The following is a 17,775-nucleotide window of genomic DNA, read 5'->3' on the forward strand; positions in this document are numbered from 1 at the left end:
ACGACAAGGAGGTCGAAATTTGACGTCATGACGGGCGAACTGTCACAACGCACGTCCTACCTGCGCATAAGATGGCTTGCAGAATTCAAACGGCGAGCTGAATCAACGATGTCAGCTGAGTCTTACGTTTGATCAGATACAAACGCACCAAAATGTCCAATCGTATTTCGGACGATCCTTCGTGTGGCGACGACTTGCCGAGTACCCCCACCAGCACGTTCTGCTTCCTCTTCGATGATATGTGCCAGCTGATTTGTACCTTCTCTTTGCAGTTGTGTTCCCCCAAGAAAGAGACCCCGAGCTCGTTTGCCCTAGTGGATCAATTCATAAGCCAATGCGTGGTGGTGTATAGAATCTTGTCTTTTCGATGCTAGGCGTCGTGGCGACGTGGATCGACTTGGATGCACCGATGATATAACAACCCTCTCAGCACAAGACGAGTAAGCAGGAGTCTTATTCTGCGTTACTCGAGAGCAATATAGAGATATCACAGTCCAAGAAACAGTTCAATCTGATGCGAGAATATCAGAAGCGCACGTATCTTTTGATTGATCGATCATCGAAGTAGATTCTCTAAGACAGAAACCATCGCTCAAAACAAGTAATGATATAGCGCTGACAGTAAGATCCAACCTATCTCGCCAGCGAAATACCACATATGGCATGCTGAAAAGCGTCAACTTCCGGGTCTTTAGATTCTCTTAAACTCGATACAGATGGATCCCAAAGCATCACCATTGTAATCAGCGCCCCACTGCTGCGCATGCCAGTCCGCTGGTACATCGGTTATCCTGAATTGATTTGAACCAGCCCAAGGACAAGAGTAGAAAATTTTGGCCACTTTTTGTCCACAATCTCCAGTGGAAGTCCTGACATACACATCGACAGTCCCCTCCATCCCTGCCCATTCGTTCTGTTTTCCTGTTTGGCCATAGGAAAATTCCTCGTGGGGACCAATAGCTTTACCCTCGATGGTACCGTACTCGATCCGATTGCGGGTGCTTATGTCTTTTGTGTCCTCGAAAGGCCAGCCCCAATGCTCTGAAGTGTTTGGGAACTTGAGTCTCAAGGTGTCGTCGAAGGATTTGTTACAGAAGCGGAGGAGAGCCCATTGCTTCCAACCCATGATTGGTTAAATTGTGGCAAGATTGTGGTAACAGTTGTGGATCCTTTCTGGATTGAGAAGTATTCGATGAGGATGTTATGCTCTGGAAGATTGAGAGTGTATGATGATTATATTGCAAGAGTCTGAAGCCGTATGCCGAGCTTTTATGTCCAAGCCTGAATTTTCGGAGTTCATGTTCGGCTAAGTATCTCATTGCCAGCATTACTTATCAGCTCAGAGCTGAGAGGGCGTTGAACTACAACGAGACTACTGGATGTCAGTACCCAGCTTATGATTTGATTCAATAACGAGCGGACACCCCGGGGCTGCGACTGATCACAACGGCGTGAAACGACGCTATAGCAAAGGTTAGCGAGCCGTCAAAAACCCCGCTAAGTCCTGGACCGCATGGCTGGGTCCTTATGTAGCAGCGTTGCAAATCCTCCATATACGCGTTATTTTGCTCGGGATACGAAGTCAGATGCGACCCGCATGTAACTCGAGCTGAACTAGTACAGTTAATCAGCTCAAGACTGGAGTATCGATCCTGGTCTCGACGGGGAAACTTCAGACTAGTGCTCCGTAGGAGCAACCTCGGATGGTCAGGTGACAGAAGAAGAAAGTCTGGAGTAGTAGCGTGATCCACCAGAGATAGTTCAACGACCATGCAGATCAGACAGGTGAAGGCTGAGCGAGATTCGTACACCAATGCTTCCAAGTATGGTATCTATAAATGCGATGCCGTATGTGGTTCTAAGGCAAGCTTTCATAACAAAAGTCGGCTTGCACTTCAACCCATGGTGCAAATTTCATGTTCCAATCTGCAAATCCAGGATCCATCGAATCTGCCACATATCATTTCGTTCCTATCTCCAGACTGCCCATTGGCTCTGAGTGAGGTATCATGTCCAAATGTATGAGCTTCCCATCTGATCTGAGCTGGACGTCGAGATCGATAACACGACGACAGTGACCGCACCTACCAAGGTCCTTGAGATCTTGAAGGCAGGATTCCATGTTCAGGTCCTATTCATCAACCAGATAAGCGGTATCCAGGAGCCAAAGACAACTGTCGGCTCAGGTGCTTTGGCTGGTGGCGGGGTAAACCTCGAGCAGATGGAGCTGAAGGCTTTCCGTCATAAGCTCGGAAAGGCAGTAGACTCCAAATGGTCGTTCAGCTTTGAGAACTGCGCTCCTGTGGAGGATGGCAATACTCTGCTGTACTACCTGAGCTTGGTCGAGGGCAATATGAAGAAGTTGCAAACCCTAGATGGAGGCGATGCGGCGGCGGATCTTGCGACACTTCCTGTGCTGACGGTGTATATGGCTGTCGGAAACTCCATGGCACCACCACCAACCGGATTTGGAGCGACTTGGGCGCAGAACAAGAAAGCCGACGTTGATTTTACAGACAGAAACGCCTCCGCACTGATCGCTCCGATTCTGTCAGCCAATCACAAGGCGGAATACATCACTGAGACTGCATCGATAGGGTCTGAAATGGTTCCTGCAAATGGAGGAATGTTAGACTGCGTTGTCGACTTCTCTGACGCAGACTGGAACAAGATTATGATGCTCAACAAGACGCTGTATGCTTTCGATGTGCGTGGGAAGAGTCTGGAAGTGACCAGCGCCAGACTCCCTGCTTTTGAGCTTAACCTAGAGAACAAGGATATCTTCCAGGGGGTACATCTCCGCCCTTTCGTGGAGATCAATGATGCCCCCCACATTGACATTGCTGAGGTAAGCACAGAGTTCCAAAACTCACTCGCCGATAACGCCTTCTCTGCCAGAGCGGTAGACACAATGGTCAGCGGAGGCAATCCGATGTTTTCAGCTAGCCTGTCCGCCGGACTGAAGTCAGAGACATCTCGAGGTTCTGGATCTAGTGAGGGCTGTCAGAAGAAAAGTTACCTGGCGACGTACAATTTTCCACGCGTGAAGCTATTCTTGGACGAAACCACCTTGTCGCCATCGCCGTACCTGGAAGCAGCCTTGGCTGTCTTGTTTGCTTAGCCTCGCGCGTGCTCTGAGTTGTATTTGTCATGACACATAATGACTAGTTCCTAGTAGTACTGTGAACAGCTGATCATGATCTTCATACGGTAATTGGTTCATAGAGTGCAAACTATATAAGCACTACAGATAGTACCTGTTCAGGGTAGAGAGCAATCTCACACTTCCTTACAGTCTTCCAAAAAAGATAAAAGATCACAACTTCTCTTATTTCAATGTCTGGAACGATCAAAAACAACTACAAACCTTTGGATAAAGGCAAGGATGGAACCTTGTCTTCCGGCGGCAAAGCACTTGCCCTTGTACTGGATATCCTCGTCCAACCAGCCGGGACTGGAAAGGCCACCTGGTGGATCACCTTAAAGCGAGTCCCTGATAAGGTGGACGACTTGACTCGCTTCCAAGGCTCGATATACTATTCCAATACTGGAATAGTTAACACCCCAATCAAGATCACAATCAAACATGGACCAACCGTGTATCAGGGTGAAGGACCCCGAGATCTCACTAAGGTCAATCCAGTTACCCCCTAGCTGGTAAGACATCTAAGATCTCAACTTTCCACGATCCTATACTGAGTTGTTCAGTAGCCTTAGCTTCTCGATCTTATGCCTTTCACTATCGCTGAGTGAGCAGGACTGTGCTTTTAGGCGTTCGAAGTTCGAAGGACACGGAGAATGCATTTAGGAGCCACACGGGGTCAGTTGTGTGTAAGGCACTGCTAATAGGTGCGAGACATCTGTAGATGCACATTAATTGGAAATGGCGCGCTGTAATAGTGTAAGAAAGCTTAACTACGCCGGCAGACATTTATTCCTGTCTAGCTCCTGCAATCTAATCGACTAGTCCTACGACCTCCTCGCAACGTCTGAAAGAGGACGCGTAATCTCCTAGCTAAAAGAACTTTCCTTCCCGAGTTACTTACAGCCTAACCTTACAGGAATAACCGGATCCTGCTAGGATCTATTTAGAAGAGGGGGGGGTAAAGATTCTTATAGAGCGTCAGCATTTACGTCCTCTGTCTATATTAAATATTATTAATTGCGCTACTACAAAAAAAATGGCCTCTATAGATTTTTATATACCTGTTATAGCTAACTATCTTAGATAAGATAACTAGTTATAGAGTTAGACTCGTAAAGCGGAGTGTTATCTGCTGGAAGCGCTTGAAAAGGGATTTGTCGTCCATGTTGGCTTTTATGCGTGTGATTTCGGGCAGAGAACGGTGTTGTTGTAGGTGGAAAGCGGCGAATGTGGAAGGTACGGTTTATAGTCGTGTGTGTTTGTTGTTTTATGGACGTTGAAAGCGCGTCTGCTACGAAGTGATGACAATTGGAGAAGATTTGGAAAAGGTGAATGTTTTGGTCTGGTGAACAACTCATGCGAAGTTGAGCGACGGCAAGCACGACCTGATCAACATCCAGTTACAGTTTGATCGCTGAAACCCTTTTGCCGCCGCAGCATCACTCTTCAAACACGATTAGGAACCTCACAAGAACTTACCAGCGGTACAGTTAATTTCAGGACCGCTCAGACGCAAGCGGGACGCATACAATGGAAGTTGATATTTCTTAATCTAAACATCTGGTTACAAGCATCGCATGTGACAAGCATCTTAGCGCGCCGTCAACGAGACTCACCAATGATAATTACATGGTAGTCGGTTGTCTGTAAGTCTGGTAACTCAGTACGGTGCTTTTGGTCAGCGCCAATGTAGGACGAAATCAAATTGCAAATGCACTGAATTCACGATGTCGGCGCCCGTATGTAAGTTTGCAATAACAATATCCCTCAAGGATTCAGCTCCAGGTCCCAGACGACTGAATCTCAGACCAGCGTTCTGGAACGAGTATGATCAAGCCCCCGAACCAGCCCAAAGGCCTCGCTCAGTCATCAGATCTTTAGCCCAGCAAAGCTTGAAAGAAAGTGTGTAGCAAACTATTTATTCTAGAGTCGTGTTGTCAGTAGTCAAAGTCATGGAAGGACAGTGACATGTTGAGTAACGATTCAAAGGTGTCGACCACTGTTCGTCGCTCTCTACAACAAGACCGTCAAAGGGTTCGCAAGGTTCGTGGGGCCCCCCAAGCGACTGATCAATGACTTCAGTCATGGTTGCGGTCAAACCCAATGTATCACTCAACTCGATGCATTGTCAGATTGCATAATTCGGATTGAGCCCCAAGGCGCGCACAATCTGAGTCCACAGTCCCTGAAGAAAAAGTAAATGGCCAGTAAGGATGTTCCTTCGTCAAGAACGGAAGGTTGTTGTGAGAGAAAGGAAAGAACAGAGAGGGCTTCACCGAGTAATAGACGCGGCACTTTTGACGCCTTGGCGCTGCGCTACAAGCCGAGAGTCACCTCGTCCGAGTGAATGCTGTCCTCAAAGTGAAGCTGGACATTCTAACTTTTGGTTCATGACTCCTATCAGACTTGCTCTGAACATGCTCGTTGATAGCATCTCCAACATTGGTATCTCATCATCACAATCATTTCGATGAACTGGTTTTTGCAAGTAGTCACCCTGTTTTATTCAATGGTCATCCTCGGTGGAGAGCATTCCACTTGCTCGCATCGGGATAATGAAATCAGACGTTCGCTCAGACTGTCCGTACATTTATGCAGGTCTGACACTTCTCCTGACTGTCTCCGTTATCTTCCAAAAAGTCCATCATGCCAAATCCTGGGATCGATGAAGCTTTCTGATTGATCGCGTAGGAGGTGACGTCGAATTACATGACAGGGTGGACCCCGAAGCATGGCAAAATATCGGCTTCTGTTTTCACGACGCGAGCCAAGGGACGACGTCGCCCCTTGCATTAAGACACGTCCACATCGCACAATATTCCCTATTGCGGCAGTGACAATGTAGCGATCAGGTATGCAGACTTCACAGGTCATCTTATCGATGTTTATGGTCTTTTCCGAGATAGCTGTGGCTACTTGCCGTGTTTCCGAGACACGACATCCGATGGAATGTTGACGCAATACATAAATCTGGTCCAAACACGAAGTGAGCCAGGTTTGGGCTCGCGTCTACATAGTGTCACAGCGATAAATTCGATCGTGAATTCAAGATGCTTGAGCATCGGAACGTGACGGAGTTGCTAGATGGAGCTCGCAGCTAGCCGATTGATGCCAGTGAGCCCTCAGGCTTCTGATCTAAACATGGCCTTCTTGCCGGACGCATTGATCCACTGGCCAACGCCTGCATTCCTTGCCAGTATACAATGCACTCCACTGCCGCCTTCTCCGAGATTCTCGGGCATGGCACGTCTCTTCCTGCGGCTTGAATCGCGCTCCCGAACAACCTCGCATACACCCTTGTCGCCGGAACATCGCTCCATACTCCTTCTAAGCAGAGTTGCCTATCGCTTTGACGAAGATGATGTACTCGACGAAGCCGCTGCTCTTGGCTCTGCTGGCTATATCTCAGGTCGCAGGCCAACAGCCGTCAGCTGGACAAACCAGCCCGCAGCCGACCGCAACCTCGACGCGTAAGTGGATGTATAGTTGAACCTGGAGACAGTAAGACTGACACCACAACTTAGAATCATGCCCTGTTACCGTTACCATCACCGTATATCCCACAGGATACACCACAAGTTCTGCTGGAAGCGTCGTGTACACAGGCGTCACCACAACGACCACATCAACTTCGAGCTCGCTCTCCTCATTTTCATCATCCTCGTCAAGTTTTTCTGCATCGAGTAGCAGCTCGTCAACGCTATCTTCTTCATCAAACTCGAGTCTATCATCCTCGTCCTCGTCGAGCGTATCGTCTTCGCTGAGCAGTACTGCTGGACAGATGAGCGCGTCGGTTTCAAGCGCTTCATCTTCATCCAGCTCAAGCTCTTCCAACTCACGGTCCCCCGTTCTGAGCTCTAGCGCTTCTTCATCAAGTTCTTCGAGTGTCTCATCGTCGACGTCATCTTCGCTGAGTAGCTTTGCCGGGGGAGTTACGGCCTCAGCATCGCTAAGTTCGGCAACCAGCAGTTTTTCCAGCAGCTCATCCAGCAGTGTGAACATCGTCAGTACTCTCTCCTCCAGAGCGACGCCCTCGTTCACCAGCCTATCGTCATCAGTCCTGTCTTACTCCAGGGGGCCAGATCCTACGTCAACCACTGTTACCACAACAAGCGTCGTACCTTTGCAATCTACCAACTCCCAGACAGTCAATACCTCGCCCTCTGTATCCTCATCATCGGCTTTTGTCAGCACCCTGTCATCGACCTCAGTCAATCAATCGACGGCCGCAATGTCTGTCACTGGGACATCAGTAAGAGCTTCTGCCATCACAATAACAACATCATCAGCATCTTCGGGGTCTACCACAAGTGCCGTGCCTGCAACGTCGGCATCGGTCTCGCAGCCTTCAGCTTCGGCACTGGTGTCGAGCATCTCAACTACGGCGAGCAATGGGTCAAATGCTGTGACATTATCAACGACGTCTCCGATCTCGTTGGTGGTTTCTTCGACCAGTGTCCTTCCATCTTCGACACTGCCTGTATCTACTGGTTTCAGCACAAGCACACTGCCATCATCGTCGTCATCCCCATCACTGCTGCCATCATCGTCGTCATCCCCATCACTGCTACCATCAACAGAGCCGCTGGTGACTTCAGTGTCGTTGTCTCGAACCCAGGTCACCTTGTCACCTTCATTGCCGCCACAGAGCACTTTATCAGCATCTACTCTCGAGGCAGCAAGCACTGTTGAGCCAACCCAGGTGTCGTCTCCGTCTGGACCCTTGGTCCCTTCTTCGTCTTTGGAAAATACGTCATCGTTGCCTCTGCCGGTCCAGGTCATTACTCCATCGAGTTCAACATTCTTTGGCTTTGGCTCTTCCTCGTCATTGACCATGACCTCTGGATTGGTTTCAACAAGTCAGGCCGTACTGTCTTCGTCAGTTCCTTCGGCGTCGTCTCCGGTCTTGGCCCGGACTACTTTGACATCTCCCGACACTTTGACCACTTCGGCTCCCTCCTCGTTCACGTCCTCCAGTGCCTCTTCCAGCATCTCTCTGATTAACCCACCGTCGTCCTCGGTCTTGGTGACATCAACATCTTCAACAAGCCTCACAGTTCTTTCGTCTTTTACAACAAGTATATCAGCAGTTTCATCCTCAGCAGATATCGTTTCCGTCTCAGCATCCCTATCATCAAGCAGTATTTCTTCGACATCCAGCAGCCTATCATCTTCTAGTAGCTCATCGTCATCACCCGCATCTAGCTCTTCGAATTCTAGCCTTTCGTCATCAATTTCGTCTTCGGCAAATCTGGCTTCGGCTTCGGCATCGATATTATCCACCATTGCATCTTCCAGTACTGCAAGTCTCAGCTCAAGCCTCTCGAGCTCTTCAAATTCCTCTCTATCCCCTTCTTCTAGGTCTTCTGTATCTAGCGGTCTGATATCTAGCGGGTCTTCGTCGCTGAGCTCAGTCCTGGCCACTCCAACCACAGCAACGATACCAAGCACGGCCACCATTTCCACTACGGCGACAGTACCAAGTACGGCCACGAGTCCAATCACTCAAACCACGCCAAGTGTCCAAAATACGCCGAGCACAGCAACCACAGCAACAATATCAAGCACTCGGACGAGCTCTACTACGCAGACAACCCCTACTACGCAGTCAACCCCTACCACGCAGTCAACCCCTACCACGCAGACAACGCCTACTACCCAAATCACGCCGACTACAGCCACCACGCCAACAACCGCAACGACCCTAACAATCAGAGATGTTAGTTTCTCAAGCAGTAGCTCTCTATCATTGTCCTCTTCTCCAAGCCTGAGCAGCTCTACCTCTTCTTCCGCAGCGCCCCTGGTAATCACAACCTCGACCACAAACACATTAATAGTGTCTTCCGAAACAATCTACCTCACGCCGACGCCAGGAACAATTACCAGCACGGTCACGTCATCCACAAACTCATTCAGTCAAGCGAGTAATTCATATTCATCTTCATCGGGTGTTGCCCTTGTTGGTGTTACTTTGACGCCATCTCCATTTTCGACCACGGTTACTACGACCACGACTACTACATCTAGTTCATCAAGCTTGTTTAATTCGGTTGTTGCATCTAGCGACGCACCTTCTGAGATCAGTGCATCATTCTCCTCTGTTGTTGGGTCGGCCTTCGTTGGAGTCACTCTTACGCCATCACCACGAACATCAAGCACAAGCACGTTAGCTAGCTCAGCAGTTGCTACATCTTCGAGTGTTCCAAGTGGATCCGTCTCTAGATCTTCAGCAGTCTTTACTTGTCCAGATGACGATGGCACATACTTCACTGATCAAAGTGGGAACGGTTACCAGATCCAATGCAACACCAATGGAGGATCACAAAAGCGTGCTCTTCCTCAACATGGTCTACATGGCTTTGCAATGAATCGCGAGCCTGTGACCCGGGCGACTATCACTTCCAACACACAGTCAGACTTTGCTTCTTGTGTGAATGCATGTCGAAATGTGGGTGGCTGTATTGGGACTTCCTACGTCATCTCATCAGGACTATGCACCTACTTTTCAGCATTCACGACAGTCAGCGCTAATACAGGAACAAACGTTGCGTTCCCGGCGAACATCACATGTCCGAACCTGAATGGATATAGTTACCTCGACTCTTCTGGTTCGGAGTATGGTATCTTGTGTAATCAGGCTTTCCCTGCGAGCAGCAACATCACTACTCAAAACGGTTACACAAGTCTGGCGACTTGCAGCAATGCATGTTCGTTCAGCGCGGGTTGCCTTGCATCCTCTTTCGTGAACGGCCAATGCACTTTCGTGAGCAATCTCAACACAAACACCAATTCTGGTCAAAGTCTGCCTGGTGCGGTCATGTTGGTCCTCCTACAGTCTAGAGCAGTCGAAGTCATCTCGACCACCGGTCTGGTATCTCGAAGTACGTCCTACTCGGTTGTGCAAGGCTTGCCCAGCGCCGCTGCGGCGGTACAAAAGGGGCAAAATCCTTATGATGCTGTTGCGAGTGCTTACCTTGGCTGCGGTAACGCGTTCTGGCAACCTAGATGCGCCACGGCTGCTGCTACATCTTCGATCTCCAGATTCTCGACTATCTATATGCCGACGACTCCGATGCAGAGCGTCGCTGCTCCAGCAGCTACCTCAAGTGCTGCGACTTCGAGACCGACTTCGACAGCTGTGGCGTCAAGCTCAATTTTAGGAGTTGCGACTTCAACAACTTCGAGCACGACTCTTAGACCCACCAGTGTGTTCATTACTACGTCTAGCACTACAAGATCATCATCCACAGCATGTTCTAAACTGTTGGGTTTGATACCTGTTGGATGTTAGAAGTATTAATATATTCTCAATTTGTGTCTTTGCATCGAGCAATTTTGCATTAGTTTTCTGGAGTACGGTTCAAGTCATCGGCGAAGTTAGGCATGTTAATCGGCATATACACGCCGTTTTAATGATAGAGACTGGCAATTACTGTATCATTGATGGTCAGCAAAAGTCAGATAACTCTGTGAAGAAAAGAGCCTTACGAGCAGTATTGAGGATCGTTTCGCTCATAACTCATGCTTTAGAGACATAGCTCAGCGTATGCATTCAAAGTTCCTTTCTCCGTTCTTGTTCACTCACCTAGTCGCATAATTCCGACATGTCTCAAACTATCTTCTGTGTCCGTGAACCAGCTGGCGAACTTAGAGCCAGATTCAGATGCTTCAAGAATGTCTGCGAAGCTCTCCTCCGAAGGACAAAAGGATCTCTGTACACCAAGAACCCGTATTTCTTTCAGCACATATCCGATGTCAGATCTCAGCTCGAGTTTGCCAGAATTACGCTTGAGAATTCACTCTGTCTGAGACAACAGGGATTCTGACTCGAGACGTCGGGGCTATCCTCGAAGCTCTGAACACCAAGACTGTAGGAACACTCAGGCACCTGGAATCCCTCATCAAGCCTTTGGAAGATGACTGGGCTGTAATTTCCAACGATGCAAGCGACCGACTTCTTACCGTTCGAGATGAGCTAAGGTTGGCTTCTGTTGATGTTTATCTGGTCAGTGAAGTCATCAAACTTGGTGATTACTACAGGTAAGCTGACTCTGAAGACTGGGTTACGGGAAGCCCCTGTTTATAGCCGAGTAGAGATCAAAAGTGCGTTTCTAAGCCAATCGAGACGGCTGTTCAGAACCAGCTTCTCAGAAAACGAGCATTGCTTGCAAAGCTCAGAGCGTCCGGATACCGTCAGCACCAGACGACGGTTCAGCAACCGTATCCTGTATTCACAGATGACAGTCCAGCGACTGTACCCCCAGCAAGCGCAAAGACTCCATCCGAGGAGCACAACGAAGTCAGTGACCACTCGAACCCATTCAACGATCCCGAGAGCGGAGTGGAGGCAAGCGAAATCGACCGGGACTTGGGAGGATTCGACTTTCTCGCGATTCGGCACCTGGTGTTGCTCTACATCGAGCGGACAATACAAAACGAGGATATCAACTCACCGCCACCAACACTCAACTCCCCTGGACGTATTCGCTTGCTCGGGGCTTGCAAGAAATTGATAGATGTTTTTACAGAGCAGCAGGATGTCCTGAAAGCAATGGTGGGGGAGAACGAAGTACCAGAAGAGCAAGGACCGATGGAAGAGAAGACGAGTCTGGACGGTATGGTAGACTCCATGGATCCAGAGATATCCGACCGAACCATCGCAACTTTGGTATTGCACTGGACCACAGTTAATGACTTTAATGGCTTCAAACGCATGTATGCGAGCGAGTTCGGTCCGCCGAAAGAGGATCTAAAGCTGACTTTGACCAAGCAGAAGCACAGAAGAGCAATCACGAAGACTAGATCGCGATGAAGATACTGTAAGAGCAAGAACAGGAGGTTGGCGTAAGATATTGGGGTTGCGCGAGAAGAGCGCTGGTTGATCTCTGAAGTTGGTAAGTTGGACCTGCCGGATGATGTTTTGAGCGGATGATTGAAGACACAAGAGTGGCAGTAGCGATGGCGTCAGGAAGACACTTGCAAGAGCTCCTCGAAACAGAAAGAGCGACAGATCGCGATGCCAACTCGGTCTAACACAATACCAATCCAACTTTCCATCTGCTTTTTCGTTCCGGTGTATCTTCTGAATTCGAGTCACCACAATGTCCGAAATCCGGTATCTCACCCCGTCTCGCAACGCACCGCCCGCCGGAGACGGCGTCGAAATGGCTATCAGAGGACACAGAAACACTTTCGCCGTCCTGTCGGCTAGAACAAAGCAGTCTCTCTGCACTAAGAACCCATATCTAGCCTCCGCCATGGGTCGAATAACCTGCTCTCTCAAGACCAGCCGCAAACACAGCAAGATCTTGCGTAGAGTCATGATCAAGGGTACCTTGAGTGTCAAAGCGACGGCCACGCTCAAGCGAGGAGAGAGGCAGGCTCTGGAAGCCTTCAAGGCGCTGGAAATAACCATCAAGCCCTACAGACGTGGATGGAACACGTTACCCCGGGATGCGTATAACATGATCGAGGCTGTGGTATTCGAGCAGGAAAGACGCTGCATAGATCCCTGGTTGATCATAGAGGTCTCAAAGCTAGCTGAAGGTGCTTGGTAAGAGAATGATACCTGTCCCTTGGATCAACATTCATTGACGACCCCTCCAACAGCGTTGAGTACGCGCCGATCCGCGACGAGCTCTTGCAGAGAGAATGCGTGATTACGGCCATTCAAGGAGTCGCAGGAGTCAGGGAGTCAGAGATTGAATTCACTAGAACACAAATAGGTCACCACGCCACCGACGAGTGGTTGCTCAACGTGGATGCTGCAGAGGACCGGTGGCCTGATGAAGGCAACCCCGACCACGACTTACAAACCTCCAGTGAACGAGAGGCTTTGTCCATCACTTCGGACTACTTGATCGACATGATGAATACACCAGTATCTGACAGAGATATCGCAATGCTTGTCTTTCACTGGACCACGCTATCCAGGTGCAACAAGTACGAGCGACTACAATCGTCCCGAAAGCCATGGCAGGATGTCAGAAAGAAAGATTGTGGAGACCGCGAGACGTCATGATGAGTTTGACAAAGGTTCGCAGGGTGCGAACCAGGAAGCCTCATGGTCTTCGGTACACGAGATCTCGTCTGAAGCAGTTGCGAATTTATACTGAGGTTCCTGAGTTTTCCGAAATTAGTGTAGTGAGGAGATCCAGGAAAAACTCCCTGATACTTGCTGTTCGAGCCGTAAAAAACGACCAATCACCAAGCTCTCTCGAGCGTATGCTTTATCCCCACTTCTCTAAAGATGCTTGCACCGTGGTTCGTCCGCTTACTCAAAATGTTCATGAACAGCAAAGTTTTGGAGGCGAGAGCAGCGAAACTAACCACAGCGACAAAGCTCGAACGCAGTGCTAATCTCCACCAACAGACCTGCCAAGCACTCCTCGAAAGAATGAAATTGCCATTGTATACCAAAAATCCTTATCTGGCCGACGAGCTTGGTTGCCTGAAAGATGTTTCAAAAATCGAGTGGTTCCATTAAGGTAGTACTATGGTGCGTGGAAGATGTAAACAACAGTATGCTGAGTGCCAGCAAATTTTCAGGTTCGCTTGAGTCTCTCCTGCAGACCGAGCGATTGCCCATACTTGATTCCGTAAGCAAGGAGAACGAGAACAAGCCATCTCTTGACGCCTTGACCAAGACTCGCACCTCCAAGCGCCAAGATCTTCCCAATAAACCCATAGCTCACAATTTTACCTTGACGATCAAAGTTGGGTGCAAAGTCATTCATGCGCTTGTATTGTGCGAGCTTGCCCTTGTACGGTGGGTATCTAACACTGAGCAGGCTTTCGATCCACGCAGGTGTATTTGTGACGACGCGACGGTGGGTGAAGCAGTCAAAAGAGGCTTTACCGCGATAGCAACCAGCACCACTGTCGCCAACACCGCCGAACTCGACGGTGGGCAGGGACGCGTGGGTGAAGCCGTCATTGAGACTGGCGCCGCCACTTCGGGTCTCGGAGAGGATGCGATTAGTGTCGGTTTTGCTACCGAAGGCGTAGAGACCGAGGGGTGTGCTATCGACTTGGTTGGCGATACGGATGGCTTCGTCTAGATTGTCGACGGGGAGAAGAGGGATGAAAGGTCCGAATGACTCGTCGGCAACGAGGGAGTCGGAGGTTGATGAGACACGGACGATGGTGGGAGCGATATATTTGGTCTCTGCATCCATCTCGCCGCCATGCAAGATCTCGCCCTCGCTCGAGTCAAGCATCTTCTTCAAACGGTCGAATGAACGAGAGTTGACAATGCGACCATAGTCCTTGCTCTCCTTAGGGCCCTCGGGGTAGAATTCTTTGATGGCAGTCTTGAGCTCCTTGACCAAGAAAGGCAGAACATCCTTGTCGACCAAGATGTAGTTTTGACTGACGCAGACCTGACCGGCGTTCAGACCTTTGGCCCATAGCAGGCGTCTGGCAGCAAGACGAGGATCTGCGTTCTTTGTGATGATGGCAGGGTTGCGACCACCAAGCTCGAGTGTGACGGGAGTCAAGGTCTCTGCTCCTTTCTTCGCGATGATCTTGCCGACGGTGGGAGACCCTGTGTAGAAGATCTTGTCCCACTTGCGCTCTAGCAGGGCAGTGCTCTCGGGTATGGCGCCTTGCACGCAGACGAAGGCTTCGGGGTCGAGCGAGGCTTCCATGATTTCTTGCAAGAGAGCAGCGGTATAGGGCGAGCCTTCGGATGGCTTGAGGACGACGGTACAGCCAGCTGCGATGGCGCCAATCACAGGACCGAGAGAGAGCTGGACAGGGAAGTTAAAGGCACTATTGACTGTCAGCGTCCGTCTCGTTCATTTAACAAAGAGACACTCACCCAAGAACCAGAACAACACCCAATGGCTCCTTGCGAACACGCGGTCGCATTGCCTTGAAGGTAAAAGGGACATCGGCGGCACCCTCCTCCTTTGCCCATTTTTCGATGTTGCTGACGACAAAGATGATGTCGTTGAGTACCCAACCAATCTCAGTCAAGTAGGCCTCGTAGAAAGGTCTACCCAGATCGCGTTGCAGAGCTTCACCAAGCTGCTGCTCTCTATCCTTGATGGCCCACCATAATTTGCGAAGCTGTGTTACGCGCCAGCTCAACGGCTTGGTCTTTTGCGAGTGGAACGTGTCGTAGAGACGCTTGTGAATACCCTCGATCTGCTCAACAGCAGTAGCCTTAAATTCTGGTAGTTTAGTATCCATCTTGATTGATGTGCTGTATGGTCGAGAGAAAGGAGCTGCTATTTCACAAGTTCGAGGTCGCTCGGGATCCCCTCATCTGACACAGCAGCTTGCAGCTTATCGTGCCTCGGCTTGTATGCTGAACCATCTACGTTTTCCCACCTTTTGTCGCTCGAACCACCTACCTCGTGCCGTCCAATATGGGACGTCTTCCTACAAGACATGAGTGTCTGCAAGTGGAAGAGCTTCCGAGGTATCTCTCTCTGTTCCTTCCTTCCCCAGAATCGTGTACGTCATGGCCAATCGGGAAGAAGCAGAAAAATCTCGCCGTCTCCGAGCTGACAGAGAGCCGCATTTCTTGGCATGAAGAAGCTGTCGGCTCGTTGCAACTTCCACTTCCGTTCTTGCTTCGAGGTCGAGGATGACCCATTGACCCTGCTCAGGAGTTTTCGAACTTGGAACTCACGACACCCAGGCACAACACGTTCAACATTCTCGTTCTGTTGACTCACGATGAATCTGTAATTTGTTTTGGCATTGCAAGGGCTATATCGTCAATGTGCCATGCTCTTGTGCGGCATGAGCACTTCTTTGATCGTCTGACGTCGCGCATTTGCTTGTCACCGCGAGTCTCAATGTTTACAAGCGGGCTAATGCTTTGAAGGCTGGACAGATCACACTGCTTTGCTGAGCTGAGGCTTCAAGCGTTGCTATCAACTACTTGGCTCACTGCAGGTGTCGCTCCGGCATGGATCGTTGCTTTGTATGAGTGTTATCTGCTCCTGCCAAAGCTTGTTTCATATCTATTTACCTTTACCTGTGGAAAAGGATGCAGCAACCCCCTCGGATCAACATAACTCGGACTGGACACTCTCTGCCTCATTTGCGGCCGCGGATTCTCATCACCAGAAATTCCAGACGAAGTAGAGACGACACGATTGATCACAGCGGTAGGTCCGAAGAAAGAGGACAATAAACTCGACTAATAATGGCAGTGCTTCGTAAGTACATAATACATAAACGGTCGTAGGGAGAAAGCTTCAAAAGCTCGAGGAAGTAGAGCTTCGTACCTTCATCCCTGCTTTCAGCTCCCAAGCTTCTAGCTGTTCTTGTGTCCAATCCCAAAGCTCATCTTCCAAAGCAGCATTATTCTGGTGGACAGTTGGATTTGGTCGAACGCCGAGAGGTTCGTAGTACTCTCCCCCTTGTACTCGACCTTGGCCAACTCCCTTTGGCGCTGTGGAGGCCCAGAGCCCGTTCCAGGCAAGTTGGTCGACTGGACTCCTCCTGCCGATTGTGGTAGCCCACATGACAAAGCGATCTAGCAATAAGAAATTGTTCTGCAAGCCTGTGTAGCCAATACCGGGATGGATGGACACAGCTGTGATGCATGGGTACTGCTTGTTCAACGCCTTGGCATACAAGGTGTTTGCCAGCTTCGATTGAGCATAACGTCGCCATCGACCTGCGAACATTTTCTGCTCGGTCCTCAAGGTGTCAAAGTTGATACCATACTTGGGTACCAGTGACGTTGAGGCGGCTTGTGATGATGTGATGATGATGCGGACGTCAGAGCCAGGTAGTGACGCTGTGTCCTGCAACACCGGCATCAAAAGGTCAATCAACAGCGCGTGGCCGAGATGATTGGTAGCAAATTGATGCTCGTAGCCATCTTTACTCAGTCCAGCTGGCGACGCCATGATGCCGGCGTTACAAAAGAACAGATCGATTCGGGATGCTTTGGCAGCAATCCTGTTGCTTGCTTGGCGCACCGAACTCAAGTCTGAGAGATCGCAAGGTATGAAACGAACTTGGACATGAGAATTGAGAAGTTTCATTGACTCAATGAGGGAATTGGCGGCTTTGGCATTGCGACCAGTGAAAAATATTTTGCTCGGACTGTGGACCGCCAGCTGTTTGATAGTTTCTGCACCCACACCGGAAGTGCCTACTTGATGTCAGCTCAGTTCTGCGATGTGAAGTGATGCTCAAACCCACCTCCTGTGATCAAAATGACCTTTCCGGATAGATCCGGTATGTCTTTGAGGGGATTAAAGTGATTGGAAGGCATGATGATTATTGATGTATGAGGAGAAGTAACATGAGGCGGCGAAGTGTATATATGCGATGGATAGTCAAGTGAACGCTCCGCGACCACATTTGTCGTGTGATCAGATTTTACGATCTAGGACTTACTGATGCTGACATGAAGTCGATTTTTCCAACATGGAACGATGTTCCCATCTGAGTCCGGACCGGAGGAGGGATTCGTCCGCCTTCCGTTCCTGCAGCGTTGCTTAGGCAGCATTATGACACATTCCGGGGTTTGATTCTGAAGCATTTTCATTTGCTTTGGGTCGCATTAGTAAACCGTCATGATGAAAGACTGGTAGCAGATAGCCTTCAGCCATGGCATCAGACAACGGTGCGTACAGATGATGGTTTGCGGCCAAGGC

General features: G+C 49.6%; 9 protein-coding genes across 9 annotated transcripts; 4 read left to right on the forward strand and 5 right to left on the reverse strand.

Annotated features, from left to right (window-relative positions):
- Positions 1-447: 447 nt before the first annotated feature.
- AUEXF2481DRAFT_42720 (uncharacterized protein) lies at positions 448-1,427 on the reverse strand. The gene has a single exon (XM_013485695.1). It carries the CDS (start codon positions 1,124-1,126, stop codon positions 692-694), a length of 435 nt encoding a protein of 144 aa, XP_013341149.1. The 5' UTR covers positions 1,127-1,427; the 3' UTR covers positions 448-691.
- Positions 1,428-2,009: 582 nt separating this feature from the next.
- Positions 2,010-3,121, forward strand: AUEXF2481DRAFT_7372 (uncharacterized protein; the record flags this gene model as incomplete). The annotated part of the gene is made up of 2 exons (XM_013485630.1): positions 2,010-2,019; positions 2,076-3,121. 2 exons carry the CDS (start codon positions 2,010-2,012, stop codon positions 3,119-3,121), a joined length of 1,056 nt encoding a protein of 351 aa, XP_013341084.1.
- A 3,351-nt stretch (positions 3,122-6,472) lies between these two features.
- AUEXF2481DRAFT_7373 (uncharacterized protein) lies at positions 6,473-7,147 on the reverse strand (the record flags this gene model as incomplete). The annotated part of the gene is made up of 2 exons (XM_013485631.1): positions 6,473-6,539; positions 6,747-7,147. The coding sequence occupies 2 exons, from the start codon at positions 7,145-7,147 to the stop codon at positions 6,473-6,475; spliced, it is 468 nt and encodes a 155-aa protein (XP_013341085.1).
- A 213-nt stretch (positions 7,148-7,360) lies between these two features.
- On the reverse strand, positions 7,361-8,605 carry AUEXF2481DRAFT_7374 (uncharacterized protein; the record flags this gene model as incomplete). The annotated part of the gene is made up of 2 exons (XM_013485632.1): positions 7,361-7,986; positions 8,017-8,605. The coding sequence occupies 2 exons, from the start codon at positions 8,603-8,605 to the stop codon at positions 7,361-7,363; spliced, it is 1,215 nt and encodes a 404-aa protein (XP_013341086.1).
- A 904-nt stretch (positions 8,606-9,509) lies between these two features.
- On the forward strand, positions 9,510-10,436 carry AUEXF2481DRAFT_31878 (uncharacterized protein; the record flags this gene model as incomplete). The annotated part of the gene is made up of 1 exon (XM_013485666.1): positions 9,510-10,436. The coding sequence occupies one exon, from the start codon at positions 9,510-9,512 to the stop codon at positions 10,434-10,436; it is 927 nt and encodes a 308-aa protein (XP_013341120.1).
- Positions 10,437-10,749: 313 nt separating this feature from the next.
- Positions 10,750-11,957, forward strand: AUEXF2481DRAFT_31879 (uncharacterized protein; the record flags this gene model as incomplete). Its single annotated transcript, XM_013485667.1, has 3 exons — positions 10,750-10,874; positions 11,030-11,185; positions 11,240-11,957. 3 exons carry the CDS (start codon positions 10,750-10,752, stop codon positions 11,955-11,957), a joined length of 999 nt encoding a protein of 332 aa, XP_013341121.1.
- A 29-nt stretch (positions 11,958-11,986) lies between these two features.
- Positions 11,987-13,166, forward strand: AUEXF2481DRAFT_91038 (uncharacterized protein; the record flags this gene model as incomplete). The annotated part of the gene is made up of 2 exons (XM_013485770.1): positions 11,987-12,698; positions 12,755-13,166. The coding sequence occupies exons 1-2, from the start codon at positions 12,247-12,249 to the stop codon at positions 13,164-13,166; spliced, it is 864 nt and encodes a 287-aa protein (XP_013341224.1). The 5' UTR covers positions 11,987-12,246.
- A 523-nt stretch (positions 13,167-13,689) lies between these two features.
- Positions 13,690-15,340, reverse strand: AUEXF2481DRAFT_68294 (uncharacterized protein; the record flags this gene model as incomplete). Its single annotated transcript, XM_013485743.1, has 2 exons — positions 13,690-14,917; positions 14,967-15,340. 2 exons carry the CDS (start codon positions 15,338-15,340, stop codon positions 13,690-13,692), a joined length of 1,602 nt encoding a protein of 533 aa, XP_013341197.1.
- Positions 15,341-16,274: 934 nt separating this feature from the next.
- Positions 16,275-17,434, reverse strand: AUEXF2481DRAFT_42728 (uncharacterized protein). Its single transcript, XM_013485696.1, has 2 exons — positions 17,318-17,434; positions 16,275-17,267 (listed from the first exon to the last, which is right to left on the reverse strand). Exons 1-2 carry the CDS (start codon positions 17,388-17,390, stop codon positions 16,360-16,362), a joined length of 981 nt encoding a protein of 326 aa, XP_013341150.1. The 5' UTR covers positions 17,391-17,434; the 3' UTR covers positions 16,275-16,359.
- Positions 17,435-17,775: the final 341 nt, after the last annotated feature.

This window comes from Aureobasidium subglaciale (genome assembly GCF_000721755.1).
Source record: "Aureobasidium subglaciale EXF-2481 unplaced genomic scaffold scaffold_20, whole genome shotgun sequence".
NCBI classification, from domain to species: domain Eukaryota; kingdom Fungi; phylum Ascomycota; class Dothideomycetes; order Dothideales; family Saccotheciaceae; genus Aureobasidium; species Aureobasidium subglaciale.

Bases quoted from the DNA above. Each gene is read 5' to 3' on its own strand.
- AUEXF2481DRAFT_42720 (XM_013485695.1), bottom strand. From the start codon at position 1,126: ATGGGTTGGAAGCAATGGGCTCTCCTCCGCTTCTGTAACAAATCCTTC.
- AUEXF2481DRAFT_42728 (XM_013485696.1), bottom strand. From the start codon at position 17,390: ATGCCTTCCAATCACTTTAATCCCCTCAAAGACATACCGGATCTATCC. The intron at 17,268-17,317 runs GTGGGTTTGAGC...GACATCAAGTAG, and splicing joins GGTCATTTTGATCACAGGAG to GCACTTCCGGTGTGGGTGCA.